The 25391-nt window shown below is 41.2% G+C and overlaps 1 protein-coding gene across 1 annotated transcript; it reads left to right on the forward strand.

Moving 5' to 3' along the window:
- The first annotated feature begins 18 nt into the window (after positions 1-18).
- On the forward strand, positions 19-25228 carry ttc39a (tetratricopeptide repeat domain 39A). Its single transcript, XM_056415157.1, has 21 exons — positions 19-210; positions 1199-1249; positions 1447-1497; positions 1880-1933; positions 9316-9420; positions 16568-16699; positions 17309-17349; positions 17479-17546; positions 17654-17718; positions 17837-17936; positions 18591-18656; positions 19377-19485; positions 19565-19632; positions 19723-19782; positions 20413-20574; positions 21080-21171; positions 21487-21607; positions 22222-22333; positions 22578-22692; positions 22793-22909; positions 23277-25228. The coding sequence occupies exons 1-21, from the start codon at positions 158-160 to the stop codon at positions 23389-23391; spliced, it is 1857 nt and encodes a 618-aa protein (XP_056271132.1). The 5' UTR covers positions 19-157; the 3' UTR covers positions 23392-25228.
- The last annotated feature ends 163 nt before the right edge of the window (positions 25229-25391 follow it).

Genomic DNA, 25391 nt, shown 5'->3' on the forward strand with positions numbered 1-25391 from the left:
CGTCAGGAAGGAGGAAGACTGACTGTAGCCACACGTCACTTGTGAACTCTGCGAGGTTTGCTCCCCTTCTCCCCGTCTGTCCTGCATCCATGCCCGCCGTGTGAGCCCGCTCTGCCCGGTAATATTCTGCTCTTTCACCGGATCTCAGAGCTGTGGAATGAGTTTTATTTCCAACTTGAGACGCACCTTGACGAAAAAGGACCACAAAACGTGAGTAAATAGAGGAACTGCTTGCGAGAATCTGTGCAAGTCCCGACAGTGTCGCGACGTGTCTCTTTTCAAGACAAGAATGTAATCGCAATTGCTTTGTGGATATCACACTTGTCTTTCTCTGAGATTGTTGCGTAGCACACAACCTGTTCTGGGCCCTCATCGATCCACTTCAGATGTCACACGTAGGCTACAGTCTCTCCTGCGATATGAGTTCAGCCCTTTGTGTCTGTTCTGTAATAAAAGTCAAACATGCCATAGTTACTCATTCATAAGGAAAATAAAGGAGCCCAACACCTAACAGATCCATAGAAAAGTGAGTCTGCCCCCTGTGTGTCAACAGGGGAAATAGTGCAGGTACTGTCACAGTTCGGTGTCATGGTCCATCGAAGTCTTTGTTAGTCTGAAGCTGGCAGTCTGCAGCCTGTTCGGCAACATTACATTCACGATGCGGTCCAGCAGGAGCAGTGAACTGTACTAGTGTATCTTTTATTTATGTCCCAAAGATCACTGTTCCAAACTACTTCAAGTAAAATAAAACATGATAATTAATTTGGATAAAAAGCAACGTTTAGATCTCTTTAGAGGTGTGATGATCTCATCAGGTGGCTCCAGACCTGTGGGGTCCGGACACCCAACAGTGGTCCCACAACTTAATGTCTTTACACCAAATTAGATAACCTTTTGGCTTTTTTCTAATGTTTTCTTTTTTTTGCTGTATAGTTTGACCTCTTCTCTTATTCCATATTGAGTGTGCATCCCTTTCATTATTACTTTTTATCATGTTGTGTCTTTTTATTCATCACATACTCTGAAGATTCCCGACAGTATGCCGGGAAAAACCTAGATTTAAACTGTCCGTACAAAACTCTTGAGTCCTCCTCAGACCTTCAGATCAGACTTCCAGTATCCTCGCTCGCCTCCTCTTCACACCACGATGAGATCCATTCTTACGTTCTCTCTAAATTCACCTCTGACCTCTTCACAGGGATGCCAGCAATGCAAAGGACATCCTCGACGGCCCGGGGTCCCCAAACCAGTATGTTAACGTTATTTTCATATATTATTATTTAGCCTTATTTATCCTTAGTCACAAAACAACAAACTCTGTGAGCTCACTGTGCTAATAACACACTTATTAACAGTGTATTGATACATGTGAGTCGTGAGTGTTTTAGTTTCTACAGACATGCTGTCGTACACAGAGTGACTTGTTTCTCTTTTTTTTTCTCCCAGGTTGTCAGTCGTAAACAGTCCAGAAATGGATCCCATCATCACAGACTTCAGGTGAGTTTCTTTGAATTGAAAGCCAATGAAGGACACAAAGACATAAGCATATCGTGGGTTACAGTTTACATTATTTATTTTTTTCAAAGTAACTATTTTGCATCTTTCTGTGAAACTTGATGTGTGGTCCCCAGAGCGTTCCCAGAATCTGTTCCCACATCAGACGCATTTCATAGACATTCTTTCCCTAAAACTGCCACGTTACTATGCACAGTAATGTCATCACCTGTAGCCTGGGAGTGTCCACGTATATCACTGTCCCCGTTTCTATGGCTCTCACGATCATGTTCCCCAAACAATAGCCGGCCTTTCAGCTGCCTTTTCATCCCTGGAGATGTCCCTCTTTTCTATAAACTGACTCGATTTTGTTCTTCTGTTTCAGGTTACAGCTTTCGAAAAACAAAGGTGCTCCGCAATCAACAAATCCATCAAATGGGCAAGTGAAGTAACCTGCTGCTGTCCTGCTGTTTGCTAAATAAATCGTATCTCTTTTGCAATCCTGTGTGAGATTGAGCTGCCAGGAACAAATTGCACATTACAGCTGACTTAACCCTCCTGTTACCTTAGGGTCAATTTGACCCCATTCAATGTTTAACCCTCCTGTTACCTTTATATTTACTGACATATTTTACCCTTGGGGTCAATTTGACCCCAGCAATTAAAACCTCCAGAAAATTATTAGAATTAATATTGTTTTCCAAGTTTAAGTGTGAGGTACTTTATGTTTGTTTGTTGACTACCTAAATAGCCCTTTAAATATATAAAAAAGTTGATATTTCTTATATGTTTGACACAGTGAAAAACAGCCTGGGGTCAAATTGACCCCAAAGAACACCGACATTAAACATTGAATGGGGTCAAATTGACCCTAAGATAACAGGAGGGTTAAAGGACCTCTTGACATATTAATGACATCGAAGTAATTCAGACAGGGAGAACCTGAGTGTTATCTCCCTCTCACAAGTTATGACAAGATGAAAGTGAATTAGTTTATTAATCACACGTTCTCTGTCGGGGCATGTGAAGAATGAATTGTTAGCCTGAGGGAGAGGATAGTTGTTTCTGTTTGGAACTAAAGGAAAAAGAGCATGAATGATCAGCATAACTATTTTATATTGAACAAAATCCAGGTATAAAGGTGCTAAATGTAGCACGTTCACATTACAAGTTCCTTTTTAGTTCATTTCATGACATTTAGCAGACGCTTTTATCCAAAGCGACTTACAATAAGTGCATCAACCATGAGTACAAACTCAGAACATAAAGAATCAAGAAAGTAGCATTTCTTCAAGAAAGCCGAACTACAAAAGTACAATAAGTAAGTGCCATTCAAGTGCTAATCTGTTTTTATTCAAGATATAGTCGGAACAGATGTGTTTTTAGTTTCCGGTGGAAGACGTAGAGACGTCCTGATGTCAGTGGGGAGCTCGTTCCACCACTGAGCAGCCAGAACAGCAAACAGTCCTGATTTTGTCGAGTGATTAGCTCGAAGTGAAGGAGTCACAAGTCGATTGGCTGTTGCCGAGCGGAGTGAAGGTGCTGTGGTGTAAGGTTAGACCGCGTCCTGGATGTAGACGGGGCCTGAACCGTTCGCATCACGGTACACAAGAACCAATGTTTTGAAGTGGATGCGGTAACCAGTGAAGGGATCGGTGGAGCGGATAGTGTGGGTGAATTAAGAGAGGCTGAAGACCAGTCGAGCTGCTGCATTCTAGATGAGCTGCAGAGGTCGGATGGCCTGAGCAGGTCGACCTGCCAGGACGGAATCACAGTAGTGCAGGCGTGAAATAACCAGCGCCTGGGCCAGTACCTCCTGAGGAAGAAGAGCACGTATTCTCCTGATGTTGTGCAGCATGTACCGACAGGAACGTGTCGTCGCAGTCATGTTGGCAGTCAGGGAGACTTCCTTCTGGTATTTGAAGCAATAGTTGGACATTTTGGTAAATTTGCCTATTGGAATTCTTGCTGCGAATTATATGTGAAGACAAAATACCGCTTCCGTCCATTTTAATCTGTAAGGAATTAAACGTCCTATATTTAATATTCAGAGCATTAATATAGCAGCAAAAAACTATTCATTAATTTGATATATACATGAGTAATGTCTACCTTAGAAGTCACTCTCCCCCTGTGTGTGTTGTTATCGTTGTTCACTGACCCACGGGGTCGGCCCAGCAGCCCCCCCCCCCCCCTCAGGTTAACACTGTTAGCAGCTAACTCAGCCGTCGCCGTATTGACGACGATTTAGAGGCACATATAAATGGTCCTAATGTTTTATATACTTTAAATTTAAGGTACATTTGATCTCATTGTAATAAATATGTTATTAATGGTCATTACAACACTGTTGTTCTGATAACAACACGTAGTTAGTATGATTTACTATTGCGTGTTTCATCACAGCGGTACAGGTTTGAATATTATTACATTAAGCCCCAAAAACGTTTGAAGCGGCGACATTTCTGTCATGATATTGTTTTTCCAATCTAATTCTCCACCATGACGAAAGCTGCGATTCCAATCTAATTATCTCCACCTTCAACTCGTGACCGTCTGTGCTCCTCACAGCACACACAGTAACAGAGAAGCATCTTTTATACAGTCTATACATATAAATGAATTTCCCTTCATGTTTCTGCGCTCGCCAAAGTGCTTTGCAGTCACGTGAGTGTGATCTCTCCTGATGAGGGTTTTGCCTCGGGCCTGACAGACGATTATTTGTTTTTTATTTCCTGACATTTTGTAGACCAAACCAAGGTATCTATTGAGACAAATAATTGTCATTTCAGCCACCAATTAGCAGACTGAGGCAAATAAACAAAAACTCTAATGAGAAGAGTAAAAGCTGTGAAAATAGTGTAACATCGCAAAGCCCTTGAGCAAAATGTAAATTTCCAAAACACTTGCATTGCCCAAAACAAACTGTTCTCAATGTTTACACATGCTTTGTTTAAAACCAATGTATTTCATCCTGATTGCCGCTCCACCAAAGCATTTATGATCTATGAACTAAAAGTGGCAGAACAATAAAGCTAAATGGAGTGTAACCACATTAAGTTATAAATTACAACTGTGATTTCCACGCTCTGTCATGCCAAAAAGAATAAAATAACAGAGCGTATTCTAACACATCTAATGTTAGACTGGTGAGCTGCAGTTTCTGGGGATCGAACACAAGTCTTGGTGCTGTGCCAATTTTTCATTCATGATTTTGTGTCAGGTCTTGTGCGCGTCTATGTCTTCTATTTCTGGAGTCTGGTCGCTGCAGTGTTTACTCTCTGCCACTGCAGCACACTGGGCCAGCTGAGAGTCTCACGACGCACCAGCACTCCCTCCTTCTCTCTCTTGAACCTCACTTTACCTCTTTTAAAGTTTTGTGTCGGGGATAACGTCATTACTTGTTCTTACATTTCTTCTTTTCGCTGTCACTTTCTTCCTTTTGTTGATTCACATCTTAATAAAAAATCTTTAGGCCATGAAACGAGGGCCTTTAGACCCGCCTCTGACTTTGCAATAACCAATCGGAGCAGAGACTGCAGTGTGTAACATGAGGGTGATGATCGGAAGAGGTGGGACAGGCCTTTTGTATGTTATCCTGCACGCGTGTGTGTGTGTGTGTTAGAGGCTGCACAGATAGATTGTGTTTTCTACACTCATGTGTATAGTCATACCAATCTTATTAAGATCTGCTGTTGGTGCTGCCTCCTCCTCCTCTCTATCTCCCTCTCTCTCTCCTCCCTCCCTCCTTTATTCTTCCCCCCCCCCCCCCCCCTCTCTCTCTCTCTCTTTCAAAACCCGACTGCCCTCCTGCTGCTGCTGTTCTCGTTGCTGCTGATACAGAAAGAGACGTAGACCATCACACTGCTGGAAAGGCCTTAGGCTAAATTTTTAGCTCTCTTTCTTTCATACACACATACACACACACACACACACACACACGTTTGCCAGATGAAAATGTCAGAAGAGGAAGAGACTGCATCAAATGGGTAAGATACTTGCTACTGCGTGTTTAGATGACGGCGGTCATTCAGTTGGCCTCTATCCGATGCTGTAAGTGTTTTGTTTGTGCGTGTTCTCGCTGTAACACTCAGGCATGTGGACAAACTCGCTTGTGTGACGATGGAGGCAGCTCGCCTCTTATGTGTCACAGCTCAAAGCTACGAGGAACATTTAAAACCAGCTGAACAGATGTAGTGAACGCTCTGAACCGCAGTTGATAAACTAATGCTTCGTCACTCTTGGAGGAGTGAAAGTGTGTGTGTGTGTGTGTGTGTGTGCATTGAAGGTTTCATGAGCACATGCATGGGTGTGTTTAAGATAAGTGGTTGTGTTTTGTGTGTGTGTTTGTGTGGCTCGTTGATAATGATCATCATTGTGCAATTTGTTCTCTCGAGAAATCACCCCAGAATTTCGGCTGACTTGAAGTTCAGTGAGGTTATTTTGACAATGTATGCTTTGCACATCCTAAATCCAGCAGACTCTCCTCATTGTGCTGGTTGTCATGTCTTTTCTTTCTTTCGCTTGTCAATTATTCGCGACTTTAGGACTCGATTATTAGGACTCTCTCCTGGAGACTTACTGTGTGATAATCTTTGCTCTCTGATTGGGATCTGGTTTCTTTTCCGCATCCTCGGGCCTCTTCAGTCTTCAGTCTGTTTTTTCTTTCCGTCAGGACCAGTTGAGTTATTTCCCAGCGATAAGGAAACAACGTACTGATTGTTCGCCAGCATAGTAACTCCTATTCCTTTACTGATTTGAAAAACACCCCAGTGTGTTCTTATGACAGTTTTCCTAAAATTATATTTTTTTAAATCACAATATACTACTATTGCGGGATTGAATCATAACCCTTGTATCATGACACGTATCGTATTGCCAGATGCGTGACAATACACAGGCACCAGGCCATCAGGGAGAGGCAATGTGTTACGTGCACTTGCACATGCTGGTTACAGCCAGGTGAATAAATAAGCTCTCCATAACACCATACTCCCTTAATACTTATTGGCATTTATTGTTCATGATGCTATGCTTGTCCTCTGAATCTAACAGGTGATTAGACTCGAGCGAGTAATCAAATCAATGTAGCAGGATGGTCAGCGTGGTGGCCATTTTTATGTTTGTGCGCTCTGTTGCGCGCTGACTTCCCGATAAACTAAACCGACTTACGGCAAGTTGTGGACTCGTTGATTGGAGGGATTGCAGTCACCACCAGGCGGCAACCTCCGGTTCTGAAAAATTAAGCCAATGCGGAATTGCATTCAACTTGCAATCTTTTTAATAGCTAGCAGAGGGCGACCCCACTGGTTGCAAAAATAAGTAATTTGTATAGAAGTCTATGATAAAATACCCCTCTTGATATACTCACTAACTCAACCACTGTTCCAGAGAAGGACAAGCTACCAAGCTAACGAGCTACCAAGCCAACAACCTATCAAGCTACTAAGCTAACGAGCTACCAAGCCAACGACCTACCAAGCTATCAAGCTACTAAGCTAACGACCGACCAAGCTAACGATCTACCACCCTAACTTGCTGACTAGCTGCCGGCTTTCTTCTGAGCTACAACCTTTCTTGTTCTCACCATAACAACTGATCATTTTCTTTTGCACGATTCAAATGACCTTCGGATAACACTTCAATGTCCTTTCTACTCCTATTCTATTTCTATGAGTGAAGCTGAATGGATCTCGTCAATGTTGAGTCATCACAGTGAAACACCTGCTTAGTTAGCTTAACAAGACAAACCTGATGTTGATCGCTGCGCTTGCTTTCACACATCGCTGGGTTCGACGCAGTTTAGGCCGCTCTGGTTGGATTGGTTGGAGTTAGTCGGAGCTGGGATTTTGCATTATCCTTAACACCAATGACAAGTGCGAGTCAGATGTTTGTGACTCGTAATGTTGCCACTTTCCATGCTGTGTTGAGGAATTTTAGATATAGGCCTACATTTAAATGTTGATTAAATGGCAAAGAGAATTTAATTATAAAAGCCTTGACTGACCCATCACAGAGTGATACAAGGTATTTCTCTTGTTTCTGGAAGCAATGGAACAAGTGTTAACCACGAGTGACTTTTTAGCTGCAATGATTGTAACTGTCCTCGTATTGTATTGTATTTTATATATTGTTGTTGTATTTTTGTTTGTTGTTTTGTGGACTCATGAGTCTGGAATAAAGAAATATATATATATATAAACACATACTCACATTGTGCAGTATGACACCTCCCTTTAATAGCCTGGTGTAGTATTGTTGCTTTTTTGAATCCCTTTATATCTCATTGTGATATTAATAGTAGAATATAATTTATGAATGAAATTAAGTTAATTATTACAGTGTGTTGTTTCTTGTAGTGCTCTTCATTTATTGATAGATCATTTTTTTATAACACAATTCTGATTTTCTTGTATAAATGTATATAATAAAACAATTTCCCATTATTGGGTTCTATTTGCTTTTTGTTTTTCTGTTGGTTTTGTGAAACCTCGATTGTGTGAACAACTAAAGACACATACTGAACCTATTTTTTGCTGACTCGTCATTGTAAATCGTGTGCTGTTATGAGGAAGTTCGGCTTGCTGCTGCTCATATGGTGAACACCGAAGTCATCCGCATGTCATTAGCCAGGGGGGGGTGTGTGTGTGTGTGTGTGTGTGTGTGTGTGTGTGTGCGCGCTAGGTCTATAGTTCCTCTGTGTTCCTAATGGGCAGGAATGTCAAGTGAATGCTGTCTATTAGTCGAGACTGGACTTACACACTAGTCTTCATTTTGTTTGGTCAATTCCTGCTCTCCTATTCTTCAGCATTGTTGTTTGCTCTGAAATTAACACTAACTGACTGACTAACAGGAAATAATTGTCATGCTCATGTGATCAATACGGTGGCCTGGAAGCTCCAAGCACAAAACCAAACTGCAATTCAAAATAAAACAAAATAGAAATCAGGTTCCTATTTCACAAAAAATACACATCAGTAACGTAACAAAGAAACAAAAGAAAAGCCACTTTTTCATACATTGCATGACACAAATTAACATGAATGGCAACAAACTGAATCATAAGAAAAATGTATAAAAATCAAGTCATGATCCATATAAAAGAAATGTATTAGCTTCAGGCTGAATAACCTCAACGTTTCAAATTTACCATCAACTTTATTAATTTAATATGATTTTCCACATGCTGTGTGCTGTTCTCACACTAAAGGGAAGGAATAAAACGGACACTCAAATAGATCCATTATCAGTACAGTGAGTGAAGTCCAAGAGCAGGGAGCCTTGTGATGATCAGGGTGGCCACATTGTACAGTCATCCCGTGAGGAGCATGTGAACTGTGTCATGAACTCCTAACACAGCAACATCATCAACAATCATTTACAGTAAATCAGACAGCTTACAACAGGAAGCTGTCTTTACTAGAAACGTATTTAAGGCAGCAACAACATCTGTTCTTCACATTTAATGGATAAGAGGATATTGTAAAAATAATAAGAAAACTACTCCCTGAGCATGTATTTCTATAAAAGTGGATGCATGTAGAAGAACCGTGACTTAAGCTCACCCTGCCTGTGTTTCTGTTTCTCTTGTGATGAAGTAGAGGAGTAGAACGGAGTAAACTGAGCCTATCAAGATCCCAGTCTCTATGTGGGATCACTTTGTCCAATACAAACACATCCAACAAGAGTATCATTTTTTGCAAACCGATATTTCAAATGTATTTTTGTCCCGCCTAAATGTTGCTCAGTTTGGCAGTTTGGCTCTCGTCAGACCTGTAGCTGCTATCTTTTCTCATTCAGATGTTGTCTGTTTGTCTGCAGGTGCTCGCGATCAGACCTGTCGCTGGCTCTGGAGGACTGCATGGTCGCCCTGGATCTGTTCCTCAGAAACGAGTTTGAGCAGGCACAGGCTCGGCTTAAATCCAGGTACGAGAACAACCTCAACCACGAGCTGATAACTGCTGTTCTCAGCTCTGACCTACCTGGCATTGTGCTTTTAAGAGACAAACAACTGATAATATGCATGCAAGCAACTGTATTTTATAGGTATTTTTGCACTCGCAGGTGTTAGAAGGTGAACAGCAAACTAACAGCAAACTGCATTCATGTGCAATAATGCTTTTTCATACCATACATTTGGACGTATAGCTGAAGCACAGATGTATACAATATAACTTATGATAAAGTCCATTGAGCTGCTTCAGTTTCAGGGTCCTATTGTGCATGTGGGCTCACTGTCACACTAACATGTTACAGGGTCAGAACAGAGACGTTGTAACGTTATTAGCAACATCTGTGCTTTTCATACTATAATAAAGGCCTATATGGTTTTAGTGCTAATTAGTAAAAACTAACATGGTGAACATAAACATTATCGCAACTAAACATCAGCATGTTAGCATTGACTGTGAACACGTTAGCTCTCAGCTCAAGGCCCCTCTGTGAGAACAGACTCCTGGTCCTGTTTATACTTTTAACAGATGAGCTCGTCTCACTCAAAAGTTGAAGCAGTATTCAGATTTTAAGGCAGGGAAGTGTATTATAGGACATGCTTTAATGTCACAAAGACTTCCATTGCTTCTGTTTTGAAGATGATTCAACACAATCTCTTGTTATATAGATAGATAGATAAATAGATAGATACATAGATAGATACTTTATTAATCCTGCAAGGTAAACTTTCTTTGCTACAGCTGAACAATGCACACTATATAACAATTTTTTAATATAATAATAAGAAAAATGCAATATATACAAAGACAATAATATTAAATTAAATTAACAAACAAAACCAAACTGTAGTGCATTACTGAATTACCTTTGTTTATTAATAACAATGTTCCTCAGCTAATACTTTCAATTGTTTGCCATTGTCAGTCGGTAGGAAAACCTCACTGTCAATGTTGTGCCTTCCAATTACTTTTTAATGCTTTCAGTTCCAATTTCAAATCAATACCCACTCAATAACTTCATAATGTAAATACCTGTTCCTGGGCCCAGTAACAGGTCAGAAACAGATAGAGTGCTCACACCAGGGAGGGCTAAAGGAACAAGTGTGTTTGCTGATTTGATTATTCCGTGGCCGGAGGTTTTACATGCTTCCAATGCTGCTTTGTCCTACATTCACATTTCTCTCTCTGGATTCATTCCCCACCTTTTCTCTTCCAACACTTGTTCATCAAGTTACTCTATCGTAAGAAAACTTTATCACATCTTCAATATTACATTCCGTTGTTTATGTACTCTGGGACTTCAGCGCACTCCTTAGACCCAGTTTCTTCTTTTCAGGCCCGACTTACATCAAGAATGAAGAATAACTTCCAGCTTTTACATTGCAACATTCCATGAATAGGCTGTTGCAAAGAGACAGACCTTTCTTCATAATCATATGTTTTGGTATTTAGTTCTTGAAAATCTGTTTAAATGCAACATCTCGAGATGCTGTCTGTCAGCTCAGCGATATTCCTCCCACAGCTCTGTCTGTGCTGTCTTGGGCTGTGTTTGCCTCTTTCAGTCACTGAAGGTTCCCCTGAACAAACAGAAGTTGTAAATATGATCATATTTGTAGCAGTTTGAGCCCAGATGGTTGGATTTGACACATGCAGAAGTACAGTAGACAGAAACCATTGCACATTAATACTTAAGAGATAAGATACGTCTATCCTATAGGAGTTAGTACATGGGGATCTTCCAGGTATTCTTGCTTCGTGTTTTACATTTGAATGCTGCACTCTGATCAAATTGAGGGAGGACTTTATTGTGTTTGGCTTTACATAAAACCTTATAACACACACAAACTCCTCCAATATTTTCCTCTTTGCTGCACAGAGAAGAAGGTGATGGCTTAAAGCAGACGTATGTAATATTCTGTGAGGTGTGATGACATCTGCTGCATCTTGAGAGAGCTAATCTGAAAGACTGGGGGCACATGCAGCCCTGAGTTCCCTCATCCCCCTCAATGTCTGTTTGTTCTACTTTAGTCCATGTGTGTTTTCCCCTTCCTCCAGCTGTGAGTCTCCACAGAACGCACACACACTCACACAAACTCGAAATAAAATACTGGAGAGACTCTTTCAGAGCTTTCATCATCTGCATGTACTTTTATCAATCTACTTTTACCCATACGTTACTGTTTGTGGTCAATGGCGGCGTATTCCAGCATGCTCTGGGACGAAGACGGGGTGAATGCACTTACGCTCACACCCATGGTCAGTTTAAAGTCTCAAATTCTGGCTGCAGGAGTGTGACTGTCGAAGGAAATTGCAACATGCAATATTGAGGGATGTTGAATCTTCAGATCACCTCGGTCTTAAAGACATTAGTGCACATTTTTTGACATATTGATTTGAATTGCTCATTGACAAGAGAGAGGGGTGCATGTCGTTGAGCTGGTCGATTGTGTCAGCCTTTTAAGGGATGGTTGGTAGTCACCCACATGCTCAAGTGTCTTTGAGCAAGACACTGATTCACTGAACAAACAGAATGGATGCAGAGCATGTCTGTGAAAAGAATCAACCATTGAAAGTGTATTGAAGATGTCGTATTCTCTCGTGGGAAGATAGAGTTGTTTTATGTGCTGTGTTGTGGTTTTAAAGTGTATATTTGCTTTAATATGTCTGACTAGAGATTGTGAACAACTCATCCCACGTATTATAGGTCTATAAATCGGGCGCTCTCTTAAACTTGCTACTCCCTGATAGGGTACAGATATTTAAGACCCAGGCTTTAAGTGTCTCCTCCTCTGAGTCGTAGTCAAGGAGCCACTGCAGACTCAACATGTTATAAACATGCCTGCTAGCTAGGAGGAATCTCACAGCAGGTATGGTTTAATTTGTCAGTTCTCTGTTCAAACGTATATCTCGTCTTAATCTGTCATTATGCCTCTTGTCCTACCTCATTCCTCACACCCATAGCAGGAAGTGGACGCAGGAGATGTACTGTAGGAGTATTGCATACATCCTGTATGCAATACAGCAATTGACCAGGGCGATAGATATGCTGTGCCTGTAGCTTCTGTGACTCATTCAAAGAGTTCACATCAAACTTTGGAACTTAGCTGCTAATTCCAGGAAGTTTTTCGGGGGTCTTTTCTGCTTTATTTTGCTAGTGATAGTGATAGACAGGAAAGTCTTGGGAGAGAGGGGATGTCATGCAACAAAGGCCCCAGGCCAGACTCAAGTTGGGACCACTGTGCTCTACCCAGTGAGCCACTAGTCACCATGTGCTGTAACCTCATAATTGTTCCTGAAGCGCAGACAAGATGCACACCCACATCTGCGTTTCTCTAAGAACAAAATAACTCTTCTCTTGCATCATGGAACATTCTGGTGAAAATATGTGGGACACACGGCTTTAGTGCTGTCAGACTGGTTAGGACCTTTGTGTCTCTGAGCCCTGGGATGAGAAATATCTGAGTGCTGCTGTAAACTATTTGGAATTATCAGTCACTTTGGGAATGGCTACAAACAATTCAATTAACCTCACTGCTCCATCTCAATGGTTTCCCTGCTGTCGTCTTGCATACGGCTGATGCAATGGAAATGTAAGGCAGGCAAATCTCTCTCCTTCTTCCTCCGCCCTCTCTGACTCTCTGCTGTGTGCTTCGTTCAGTCTTGTTTACCGATTGGATTAGAATGAATACGATTGATTCCCTCAGGTAAAGAGTTGAATCTCTAAACTCTACCAATAAAAAAACTGATTTATTGCTGCAATTTTATGACTGTTACTTAACTTACTAAACATTACTTTTTTTTACAATTTTCCATGAGTTGAAAAATCCATTCACACTAGTAACTGGTTGAAGCTCAAAGTGTTAAATGGTCCTGTGCAGTGCTTTTCTAGTCTTCCGACCGCTCAAAGCACTTTAACACTACATTACATAATTCCCACCCATTCATACACTAATGGGAGGAGCTAAGGTTCCACCTGCATGTCAACAGTAACTAACACATTCATACAGTGATGGGACGTCAGCAGTGACTAATCCAGAGGTGTTGGCTAACTACAGACCGATCTCTAACCTCCCTTTCCTCTCCAAGATCCTTGAGAAAGTGGTCGCAAATCAGTTGTGTGACTTTCTACATCATAATTGTTTATTTGAGGAGTTTCAGTCAGGATTTAGAAAACACCACAGCACATAGACAGCACTGGTGGAAATTACAAATGACCTCTTAATGGCAGCAGATAAAGGACTCATCTCTGTACTGGTCTTGTTAGACCTTAGTGCTGCATTCGACACCATTGACCATGACATCCTGTTACAGAGACTGGAGCAGTCGATTGGCATTTTAGGCACGGCACTAAGTTGGTTTAAATCCTATTTATCAGATCGATCTCAGTTTGTATTTGTAAACGATGACGCCTCGATAACCACCGACGTTAGTCACGGAGTTCCACAAGGTTCTGTGCTTGGACCAATTTTATTTACCTTATACATGCTTCCTTTGGGCAATATTATCAGGAAACATTCCATAAACTTTCATTGCTATGCAGATGATACTCAACTATATCTATCGATAAAACCAGAGGAAACCAACCAACTAAGTAAAATTCAAGCATGTCTTAAAGACATAAAAACATGGATGATCTGCAACTTCTTGATGTTAAACTCAGACAAAACCGAAGTAATTTTAATCGGCCCTGAGCACCTCAGAGATCAATTATCTGGTGATGTGGTTTCTGTAGACGGCATTGCCCTGGCATCCAACACCACTGTAAAGAATCTTGGCATTATCTTTGATCGGGACTTGTCCTTTAACTCCCACGTAAAGCAAATCTCAAGGACTGCATTCTTTCATCTACGTAATATTTCAAAAATCAGGCACATCTTGTCTCAAAAGGATGCAGAAAAATTGGTTCATGCGTTCGTTACTTCTAGACTGGATTACTGCAACTCCTTATTATCAGGCTGCTCTAATAAGTCTCTTAGGTCCCTCCAGTTGATCCAGAATGCTGCAGCTCGTGTTCTCACTAAAACTAAGAAAAGAGATCACATCACTCCTGCACTAGCTGCTCTGCACTGGCTCCCAGTAAAATCAAGAATCACTTTTAAAATTATTCTCTTAACGTACAAAGCCTTGATTGGTGATGCACCATCATATCTTAAGGAGCTTGTAGTACCATATTGCCCGACTAGAGAGCTACGCTCACTAAATGCGGGACTACTTGTAGTTCCTAGAGTCTTAAAAAGTAGAATGGGAGCCAGAGCCTTTAGTTATCAAGCTCCTCTTTTATGGAACCAGCTTCCAATTTCAGTCCGGGAGGCAGACACAGTCACCTCATTTAAGAGTAGACTTAAGACCTTCCTCTTTGACAGAGCTTATAGTTAGGGCTGAATCAGGTTCACCTGGTCCAGCCCCTTGATATGCTGCTATAGGCTTATAGCTGCCGGGGGACGTTTTAGGATGCACTGAGTACCTATCTCCTCTTTTTTCTCTCCTTAGGGATGAATTTTCATCTCTCAATCACACGTTACTAACTCTGCTTTCTCCCCGGAGTCCTTGTGACTTCACGTCTCATGGGGTCATCGGACCCTATGAGACGGCATAGATCCTATCTGTCTGATGGATCATCGAGGTCTGGGTCGTGGAATTCCTGCTACTGACTACGCCACTATCCTGTTGAGACTCCGCCCACTGTTGAGACTCCGCCCACTCCTCTCTACCGCCATCTGCCTGATGGATCGTGGAGGTCTCCATCGTGGAATATGCCTACTATGAACTGTTCATACACTCTGTCACATTCATTGAATGTATTTTAACTCTAAATCTGTCCTTCTGTACACATGACATCTATTGCACCTGTCCATCCTGGAGAGGGATCCTCCTCTGTTGCTCTCCTGAAGGTTTCTTCCCTTTTTTCCCCCTGAAGGGTTATTTGGGAGTTTTTCCTGGTCCGATGCGAGGTTTTGGGGCAGGGATGTCTATGTGTACAGATTGTAAAGCACTCCGAGACAAATTTGTAATTTGTGAAATTGGGCTATACAAATAAACTGAATTGAATTGAAACTGAATTAACATTCACACACATTCATACATCGTAGGCACAGCTACGGGAGCAATTTTGGGGTTAAGTGTCTTGCCTAAGGACACATCGACATGTGCTACCCAGGGATCGAACCGCCGATCCTCTGATTGAAGGACGATCCTAGTGATGCAGGCCAACAGCATTCTTCTCTACACACCTCTTCCTTTATTATTCTGCTATTTCTTTGTGTGGGTTTTTGTGTGTGAGTAATACAATATAGAGCTACATACAGAGTATATTAAGTTATTCAACCCACCCATGTTTTTAGTTTTTTTACTGGTCAGTGTACTAAGGGCTCTTTATGACCTCCAAAAGTAAATGAGAGATTTAGAAGATTGGCTGTATTATTGTTAATGCTTGTCATCTGTGCCACTGGGTCACACAATTAGATGGAATCATGCAGGATCACCGGAAAAGTCCTTCATCCCAGACGACAGCGGGGCCTCCGGCAGCAACCAGCAACAGCCTTTTTCTCCTCTGGCCGCGAGCAGAGCGTTGTCTCGCTGCTCCGCCAGTCCATCACGCTGCTGGAGGCCCAGACGGTGTTGCTTTGCCCCCTGAAGTGAGGCCAGGAGAACCAGGACTGGATGGAACAGACTGTCCTGCTGCTGTAAAATGAAAAGGTTTTCTAAAGGGACTTTCGTCCACAGGGACCACTAAAATCAATACAAAATTAAATTTGCTTGTAGGTGCATTTCGCATTGTTGCTTTAATGGCTTAAAACTGGAACATCAAGCTCTAATAACTGAAACAAGTACACCTACTGATAAAATGTGTGAGGCACTTTAAACTCTTTAAACATGCAAGAAGCAGGTTGAACACAAACAGGGTGTGATGTGACACGCCAAAAACCGCAGGTATGAATAGACACTCATTTGTTTGTCTAATGGTGGGGCTTCAGTCATCTATGCATTCAATCACATATCTGACTCCTTTTTCTCACCTTTCCAACTTCTCTTTCAGCCCACTGACTGCTGATTGTTAGACATCTTTCCCTTCTTCCGGCAATATAAATAAAAACATCCATTGTGTTTTGCCCTTTTAATAGAACCAAAGACAGCATGTATCACGCTCTGACCTATGCCACCATCCTGGAGATGCAGGCCATGATGACCTTTGACCCCCAACACATCCTGACTGCGGGAAACACCATGAAAGAGGCTCAGGCCGTCTGTCAGCGGTGAGACTTCCCCACAACACTGGAGTGTAATAATGCCCCAATGACCAGCAGATAAACTGTGACAGGGTTGTTTTCTACTTCCTCTCCAGTCAGTTGCAGAAGGGAATTGTTTCTCCTGAAAACTCGTCAGACCTAAAACAAAGCCAGTTTAGTTACAAACATAAGTTACATTTTTAAAGAAACATCTCATTCAGTTTTACTAAGAAAAACTGATAAGAGTGCCGTTGACCAATGTCACAAATGTTTGTCAATTCCTCCTCATGACTTAGTGCTGGACTAATGGTACATCTCATATACACCCACACATAGACACCTGCTCATCTTCAGACCAACACTGATCAGAGGTCAGAGCTGCAGTTTCCCTTTAAATGTTATGATTTAATATTAATGCACGGTCAGCACCTTGTTGTAACTTCACCTGGCGGCAGCTTCGCATCCTGTGATTGCTGGAAATAGGCTGAGTCACTGATTTGCATAGAAACAAGATAAGCAAAAAAAAAAGCAGGACATGCTGGTGCTGTGCTGCTGAAATACAATCCTGAAGATTGTCAGTGGAACAAGCCCACTAAATACTCATGATGGTTTTGCATTTTGTGCTTCCTCAATCAGGTACCGCAAGAAGTCGAGCTTCTCCAAGAACTTCACAGAGGGTCAGTAAAGTCCTGAGCTGACGGGATGAGTGTGTGTGTTTGTGTGTGTGTATATGTATATATATATATATGTGTGTTTGGCCATTACTCTGACTCCAGATAACTGTGATGTAATCATGTTTCCCTCAGAGGAGCTTCATGCTGAGGTTTGCTACGCTGAGTGTCTCCTGCAGAGGGCAGCACTCACCTTCCTTCAGGTCAGGATAAACTAGACAGGCTCCCATTGAATCTGACGCCTCTGAAGCTTTCATGTTTGTTTAAACTCATATCTTCTTCTCTTAACCCCTCCTGCTCCCTTGTTCAGGATGAAACCATGATCAGTTTCATCAAAGGGGGAATCAAAGTCAGGAACAGCTACCAGACATACAAGTGAGAGTCCAGCATATGATTCTCTTCTCATCTGTTCATTTCTCTTGCTCTCCTTCCTCACCTTGTGAAACCCTGCCGTTTTCCCTCTTAATCTTCGTCCTTCTTCTTTACCGCACAGAGAGCTTCACACGATCCTCCAGTCTCCTGGATACTCTCGGGGGGAAAACCACTGCCATTTTGAGGGTGGTGTTAAACTGGGAGTCGGAGCCTTTAATCTAGTAAGTAAGAAGGCTCTACTTCTCTACTCGATATCTACTTAATCATTTTTAATTCCTGGACATTTTAACCTGCTGGAAATTCACTTTGGTCACTGCCTTGTGGATATATTTGGTTTCCTCTGTATATTTAGTATTTTAGTATTGTTATTGTGTTTTGTGTTTTATTTTTTATTAATGCTCTTAAAAAGTGATCCTGAAATGTACCCACTGTGGGACTAATAAACGAATATCTAATCTAATCTAATCTAATACATGGGCCAAAGAAAAGTTGTTCACGTCATGAATTGTGGGACACAGGTCTTCTCGAAAGTATCAAGTCTGAACTATATGAACTAAACAGAAGCCCATAAAGAACAATATATGAATAAATAGCAAGATCAGCTAACTTAACATGCAGAATAGCAGTGTGTGTTTAGCGTTTGGTGCTCCTCATTTCCACGTGTTCTTGTTGTTGTTCACCTGTTCCACTTATTTGCAGTAGAAGTTTTAAGACAACTGTAGTTACTCTACAACCCGTGTCCCTTTTACAGTATGTTTATGAAGGTCAAGATCATTTCTTTGGAGACCACTGGCGTCCTAATGACAAAGAAAGGACGACGCCTGTGTAAACCTGCTGCTGGCCTTTCAATTGCACTGCTTGTCTACTTCCTGCAGATGATTTCCATGTTGCCCATGCGGACGCTCAAGCTGCTGGAGTTTGTCGGCTTCACTGGTAACAAGGTGAGTTCTGCTGACATGTGGGCGCCATTTAAGGCTGAAAGAAGGAGCAGCGGGCTGGACTGAGGGTGTAATGGGTCGATTCAGAGATGTTTGATGGGGCAGTGGTTGTTCTGTGATGGGTCTGTGCTGTGGGCAATGAGGAGCGCATGTGGACGGCGTAAGCTGTCATTTCAACTTCACTGGTTCATTGATTCACAGTAAATCTTTCCTGTTTGTTGTGAAGCTCATATGACGAGTACTGTGTTGACAGTGCTGAACCTTAGTTCACTTAGTGAAGCGAAACTTCTACAACTTGGCATATGAATGGGTTAGATATTGCTTTGATTGTGATACTTTATGACCATTTCTCTGGATCAAAAGTTACTTTATTTAAAAATAAATTTTATTCTGTCACTATTGATTTATCTCATGCAACCCCCAGACAAAATAATCTGGAAAGTTATTTTAACTATCATTTTGGTCCAAATATCTCTTGATGTATTCATCATATAAAATAAAGACATCGACTACATAGACTTCTGAGATCTCAAATTATGCCAACATGATCTTAACACAGTAAACTTGTATATCCTGTAATATACATATACATATGTCAATACAAATGTCTTCATATGGTGTTTGTGGCAGATCTACCCTGAAATTATGCAAAATTCAAGCCACTCTTGTTTCCACGTCTGTGTGTGTGTTTGTGTTTGTGTTTGTGTGTTTATGTTTACGTAGGAGTTCGGTCTTCAGCAGCTTGTGGAGGGCTCGGTAGGAAGCACATTCCGGTCCTTTCTTTGCAACATGCTGCTGCTCTGCTATCACACCTTCATGAGCTTCATCCTCGGTGAGACTCACATGCAGCTGCAACCATCAACAACAAGAGGCAGGGATCTGAGCTGGTTGTGTTATGTTTTGTCTTGCAGGCACTGGAGAAGGAGACGTTGAAGATGCAGAGAAACTGCTGCAACCATATCTCGAAAAATATCCCACGGTTTGCCAGAATTAAACCAACTATTTTTTTTTTTAAATCCTGCATAATTAGAATTGTTTCCAAACGTACTGTGGCTGGTGTTCTTCCTAGGGATCCATCTTCTTGTTCTTCGCTGGTCGAATAGAAGAGATCAAAGGCAACTTGGATGCTGTGAGTGCCCGTCATTTCTATACACAGTCAGCACTGCACTTCTCATGGGGAAATGTTAGTTTTTATACATCATGCATTACAAATATATTGATATCTGTGAGATTCTATTTTAATTTAAGTGCAAGAGTCTGCAAAAGGATGTGTTGAATCTTTTACAGAGAACTCTTTAGATTGTGAGTCATCCTTCCTGTAAGACTACGTGACCGGACACATCTCTTTACTAATGTGTCCCTCTGTGACTACTGATGTTTTGTCATCTTTTATTCACAAATATTCGAGACATGAGGAATTGGGGTTTATCTTGCAAATGTGGAACCATTTGCTACTTTTACAACATTTCTACTGGATCACAAATGTTTGAGTTGATGACTTCACATCTAGCACTGGATCACATTTTCAAACAAACAAAATAGCAAGAATAATAAAAAATGTAAAGAACCACATCCCACATACGACTACTGTATGGCTATGATTAATTCTAAAATATGGCAGGAACAACGAGAAACATTTCAACGTGGAAAAAATACATCTTAACGTCCTTCAACTGACTTTGTCCTCATCGCCTGATAAAGTAAACCAAACGAGGCCCTCTGAGTGAGCTGAGACCCTAAATGGTTTGTATTTCTACAGGCTATCAAGCGTTTTGAGGAGTGCTGCGAGGTCCAGCAGCAGTGGAAGCAGTTCCACCACATGTGTTACTGGGAGCTGATGTGGTGCTTCACATACAAGAGGCACTGGAAGATGGCCTACTTCTACGCTGACCTGCTGAGCAAGGAGAACACTTGGTCCAAGGTGGGCCGTCGTGGTGTGGGATTTGACGGCAATCTTAGTCTTAGTGTAACAAAAAACATGGATTTATCAAATTTGTATTCATAAACAGGAATATTGTTGACCTTTTCTCAGCTTCTAGAGAAGCATGTAATCATTTTAAGATACATATCAGCGTCTCTGTGTTTTAAGGCACACCGTAAAAACTATTTACTTGCTGATTTAATTCTTGGCACTCACGTTGTCAAGTTCAGTCAGTCCCACTCTCGCCCTCACCTCGTTAGTTGCAGTGTTTTCATCCGGCAGCAACAATGTACAAAGCAAAATTCATTCAATTTTTGAGAATGAAAAATAAACTGAATTACATTTTGTACGATTTAGAAGGACGGAGAACCCTCTCAGCAGCTTGTCGTGACTAATATCGTCATATTATTATTATAAGAATAGTTTATGATGTGATAGCTTTGTCTCATCTAATTTATAACGGAAAGATGGTGATGCAGTAGTAACTCGTCTTTCCTTCCTTCAGGCTACTTATGCGTATATGAAAGCGGCATACCTCAGTATGCTGACTCCGGATGACTGCCTCACCTTCGGGGAGACTGCGCTCACTCTGTTCAGGTGTGAACTCGGAGCTTAGTGCCACTGAAACCACTCGCAGCAACCACAGAGAAATAGAGATGATTCACTGGGACAGTTATACAATTATATCTGTGATAGCAACTCTTCTTCTAGAAACAGGCTGTCTTTGCTAGTTATAATGAACTTAATATGTTCAGAAATGTTTTCCAAGTGTTTTATTGACGGTACACAGCATCCAAAATGTTCCACCAATTAAACATTTGATTTCACTGTCAGCATTTTTTAGCAGATATAGAATACATGATATGTTCTCCATACTGCTGATACGTATGTGTTTACTTTATTTCATTTCAGGCAGGTCCCAGGGCTGAAGCAGAAGATAGCGGGGAAATCTTTACCAACTGAGAAGTTTGCTATCAGGAAAGCCCGTCGCTACCTTGCAGAAAATCCAATTGCTCTTCCCGCTCCTCCACTGGTCCGTACTGGACCGCTTTACTTGTAACATGACGGGATGTTTACACAGTAACAACAGCGTGCACATTGTGTCTTTGAAGACAGTGGATCAAAAAATATAAGTGAAATCTTGAATAGTTTTGTTTCACAAAGGTGGTGTCCTATAACAAGCTCTGTCATTCTCATGCTGAGGTCAATCAGGATGGACTCACCAGCCCCTTCTGGTTCAGGCTGGAAAAATAGCTGTTATATTGTAACCCTGTGCTCACAGAACCAGGGTTAAGAGGTACGGTATATAGATTTCAGCCTGTAGCGAAGGCTGTTGAAGGTTGACAGGGAACAATACTCACTGTGTGAATGAAATAGATAAACCTGGTCAACCTTACACTGTGAGCAAAGGTGGAGCCCTTTAACTATTCTGGCGCTCCTTGAGTTGCTGTGTTATTGTACCGTAGGCATTTATAAAAGCTCCAACTGTGTTCATAGAATTAGTGTTACAATAATAACCTTTGTTAAGGTCAAATCCATAAAGATAGATGAGCTTTGCCACAGAGATAATATTGTTTAATGTTTGGCTCTGTCAATAACAATGATCTGATTTTCACATAGTTGTTTATGTGTATTTGGGGTGTCTAGGAGATGATGTACATATGGAACGGCTACACAGTCATTGGGAAACACAAAGACCTGACCGAAGACATGCTGAAGACACTGGGCGAGGAACAAGTTAAACTGGACAGCACCCCAAGTATGAAAAATGATTTACTGGAGCCAAGAGGATCCTTCTCATGAATTAGAAATTCTCATTTGACTTTGTGTTGATATTAGTATATGCTAACATGTTATTGTCTTTATATTAGATGTTATACTGATGCTACTTTTACTGTGTGCATCTCAGATAATTATATAATCTTTAGATATATTCCTTTTCAATGTGTATCCATAATTGCTGGACTTTTTGTGTGTGATCTGTCCTGTTGTGTGTCTGTCAGGGTCTGAGTTCACCGTAGACGACCAGTGTCTGCTGAGCCTCTTGAAGGGACTGTGTCTCAAACACCTGGGGCGTCAAGAGGAAGCCGAGCAATACTTTACCCTCGTGCTCTGCAAGTAAGCCTCTCTTAGTGATGTGCACAGACATGTACAGAATACGCACGCCCAGCCAAACCACGCAAACACTGTAACCACTGTGTTTTGACGTTATCCGCAGTGAGTCTCAGATCAAGTACGACCACTACCTGGTTCCCAATGCCCTGCTGGAGCATGGCCTGCTGTGTCTGGAGCAAGGCAGGAAAGCTGAAGCTATCAACCTCTTAGAAACCGCAATGTAAGTTTGTCCACAAGCAAAACATATTCAAATTAACTTTGCTCACAGAGAAGCTGTTTGAATAAAAAATGCACCCCTTTTTTCCAGTGTTTACTTAAAGATCATCCCTTTGATATTGTTTTGAAAATTATAAATGGCAAACCAATTATTCTTTTTGGTTTTCGATAAATCTCGATAAATCTCGAAAACCAACACAACTCACAATGGATGTTTAAAAAATGACAAAGTTGTATTTTTACCTGAGTATAAAACATACGTGGGATTCATGGGTTTGTTACAATGCCTGTCTAAAATTAGGAATTAGATTGAGGTTTACCCCTGGTGCTATTTTTATAAAAAATTTTAATGACTGTTTGCTCTATTTCAGGCAAAATTACAAGCACTACTCGATGGAATCCCGGACACACTTCCGTATTCAAGCTGCTCTGCACAAGGCCAAGGACGTGGGGGAGAATGGCATCCATTCTCCCACCAGCCCTTAACAGACTGAGAAGGGCACACTAGAGCAGCTACTCTGACTATAGTCCTACAATGTTACACTCAGGCCAACCCATGGGCGGGTGATTTTTATTTATTTATTATCAGAGGGGTAGGGGAAGATGGATGCTTGTTTTCCTCATGTGTGCTGCCCTTTTGGGGGACTGCAGCCCTGACTGAATAAGACAGGTTTGATACTCCCTTTCCCAGAGATATATATTATGATGAGAAAAGTGCCTATATTAATGAAACATTACTTATAGCAGGCTTGTTTGTCTTGCACAGTGCCCTTGTTTGTCTTGCACAGTGCCCACCCGTAAGGGGCACACACGGGTAGGAAACAAACTTACCATGTGTGTAGTTTATCCTGCATATTGCCTCCACGACTACCCCTGGATAAAACGTGCCCAGTTCAGGGTGGTGTCCCAAATACCCCCCAAATAAATTACCGACACTAACTCCACCTGGCCAGCAGCACCTGGTTGGTACAAAGCTCTCCCACCTCTTTTAATTTAAATCAAAGATTATTGATGAAATGACTTGAGTAGTTGTGTTTGACATCAGGTACATATCATATCATATCATCAAAGTCACCACAGGGTCCATGAGGACTATGAGACTGTTTTGTATTGTGGAACATTTGAAAGGTTTATTTAGATATTTGATCAAAACCAGGAGGACCTAAATTGATTAACATTATTTATATGTTGGATTCACTTTTACACATACGATGTGGTACCCTGTGTTTCTCATAGCAAGTGAAAATGTTATTGTATGTTTTACATTTTTTCCTTTCCTTGAAACCTATTGAAATATTGAAGACACACATTTCGTCATGTGGAATGCTCTCTTTCCGTCTCCTTCTGAAGAAATAATGAAATCTGCAATCCTGTTATATGTAATGGCTTTTGCACAGAGCTTTGTAAATCAGCCAGCCATGCAAACGCTCCAGAGTTAAAGCATCAGAGTTGCAGTGAGAGATGTTCTTTACATTTATATACTGTAAATGGCACATTTTCCGCAAATTGTCCCGTTTTAAGAGGACAGAAGAATGTGTCCTTTAGAAAGCCAGACTCCCTCCTTTTCTCCTCCTGGCTTGTGGGACAGGCTCCAACAGTACTTGAGCTTGAACAAAAAGGCCATTCATGCCGAGCAGCGAAGGACTGCGTGCTTGTCCGCCTGTTGCATCTTTTGTGAGTGAAGAAGCTCTGAACGGGAACCCCCAAAGTCTTCCTGTTTGTGGATGTCCTCTGCTGCTCCTCTATCTATCTGCCATGCTTGACTACAAACACCTAGCGACATGGACATCATAATTACGCTCAAATAATAATCTGTATATGAACAAACAATTGTCATGATTGATGATAAGACAGAAAGGGGTCACTTCTCATCATGTTGGTGGCAAGGTTATTTGAAAGGCTGTGTTTCAGCAACAGTGTCCAAAACCTGGAAACTCAGATGGTGTCTCAAGTGTTGGAATAAGAGCACTGCTGATTTATTCATGATTAGATCAAGGTTTAGGATTCAAGACAAAAAGTCAGTTTGATTTTTTTTAATGGTGAAGGAAATGTACTTTCAATATAGTTTTATCAACTCTCCGAACTATATTGGGAACAAATTATATTTAAATGACTGCAAATTGATTCAAATTATTTTTCTTTATTCTATTTAGTTTTGTAGATATAGCTGAAATAAACTAACCCAATTTAGTGGCATTGGGATGTTTACGATCAGTTTGTATCGGGCATGACAACTACTGAGAAGAATAACATTCTTGTACATACTGATATTTCTATTGTAATTTAAGATGACATGATAAGTAACTAAAAAACACAACCCATTTTCTGTCGTTTTTTTATTTTTGTATCACAAACAGAACAACAAAATACAATGTGTACAGAACAAAGCGGTATTATTTACAGAACAAAGAGGTACTGCTTGCTTGCACTCTTTGTTCTCATAAGTGATATAATACTCTAGATACAGTTAAGTAATTTCATCTTGC

The sequence above is a fragment of the Pseudoliparis swirei genome, chromosome 5 (genome assembly GCF_029220125.1).
Source record: "Pseudoliparis swirei isolate HS2019 ecotype Mariana Trench chromosome 5, NWPU_hadal_v1, whole genome shotgun sequence".
NCBI classification, from domain to species: Eukaryota; Metazoa; Chordata; class Actinopteri; order Perciformes; family Liparidae; genus Pseudoliparis; species Pseudoliparis swirei.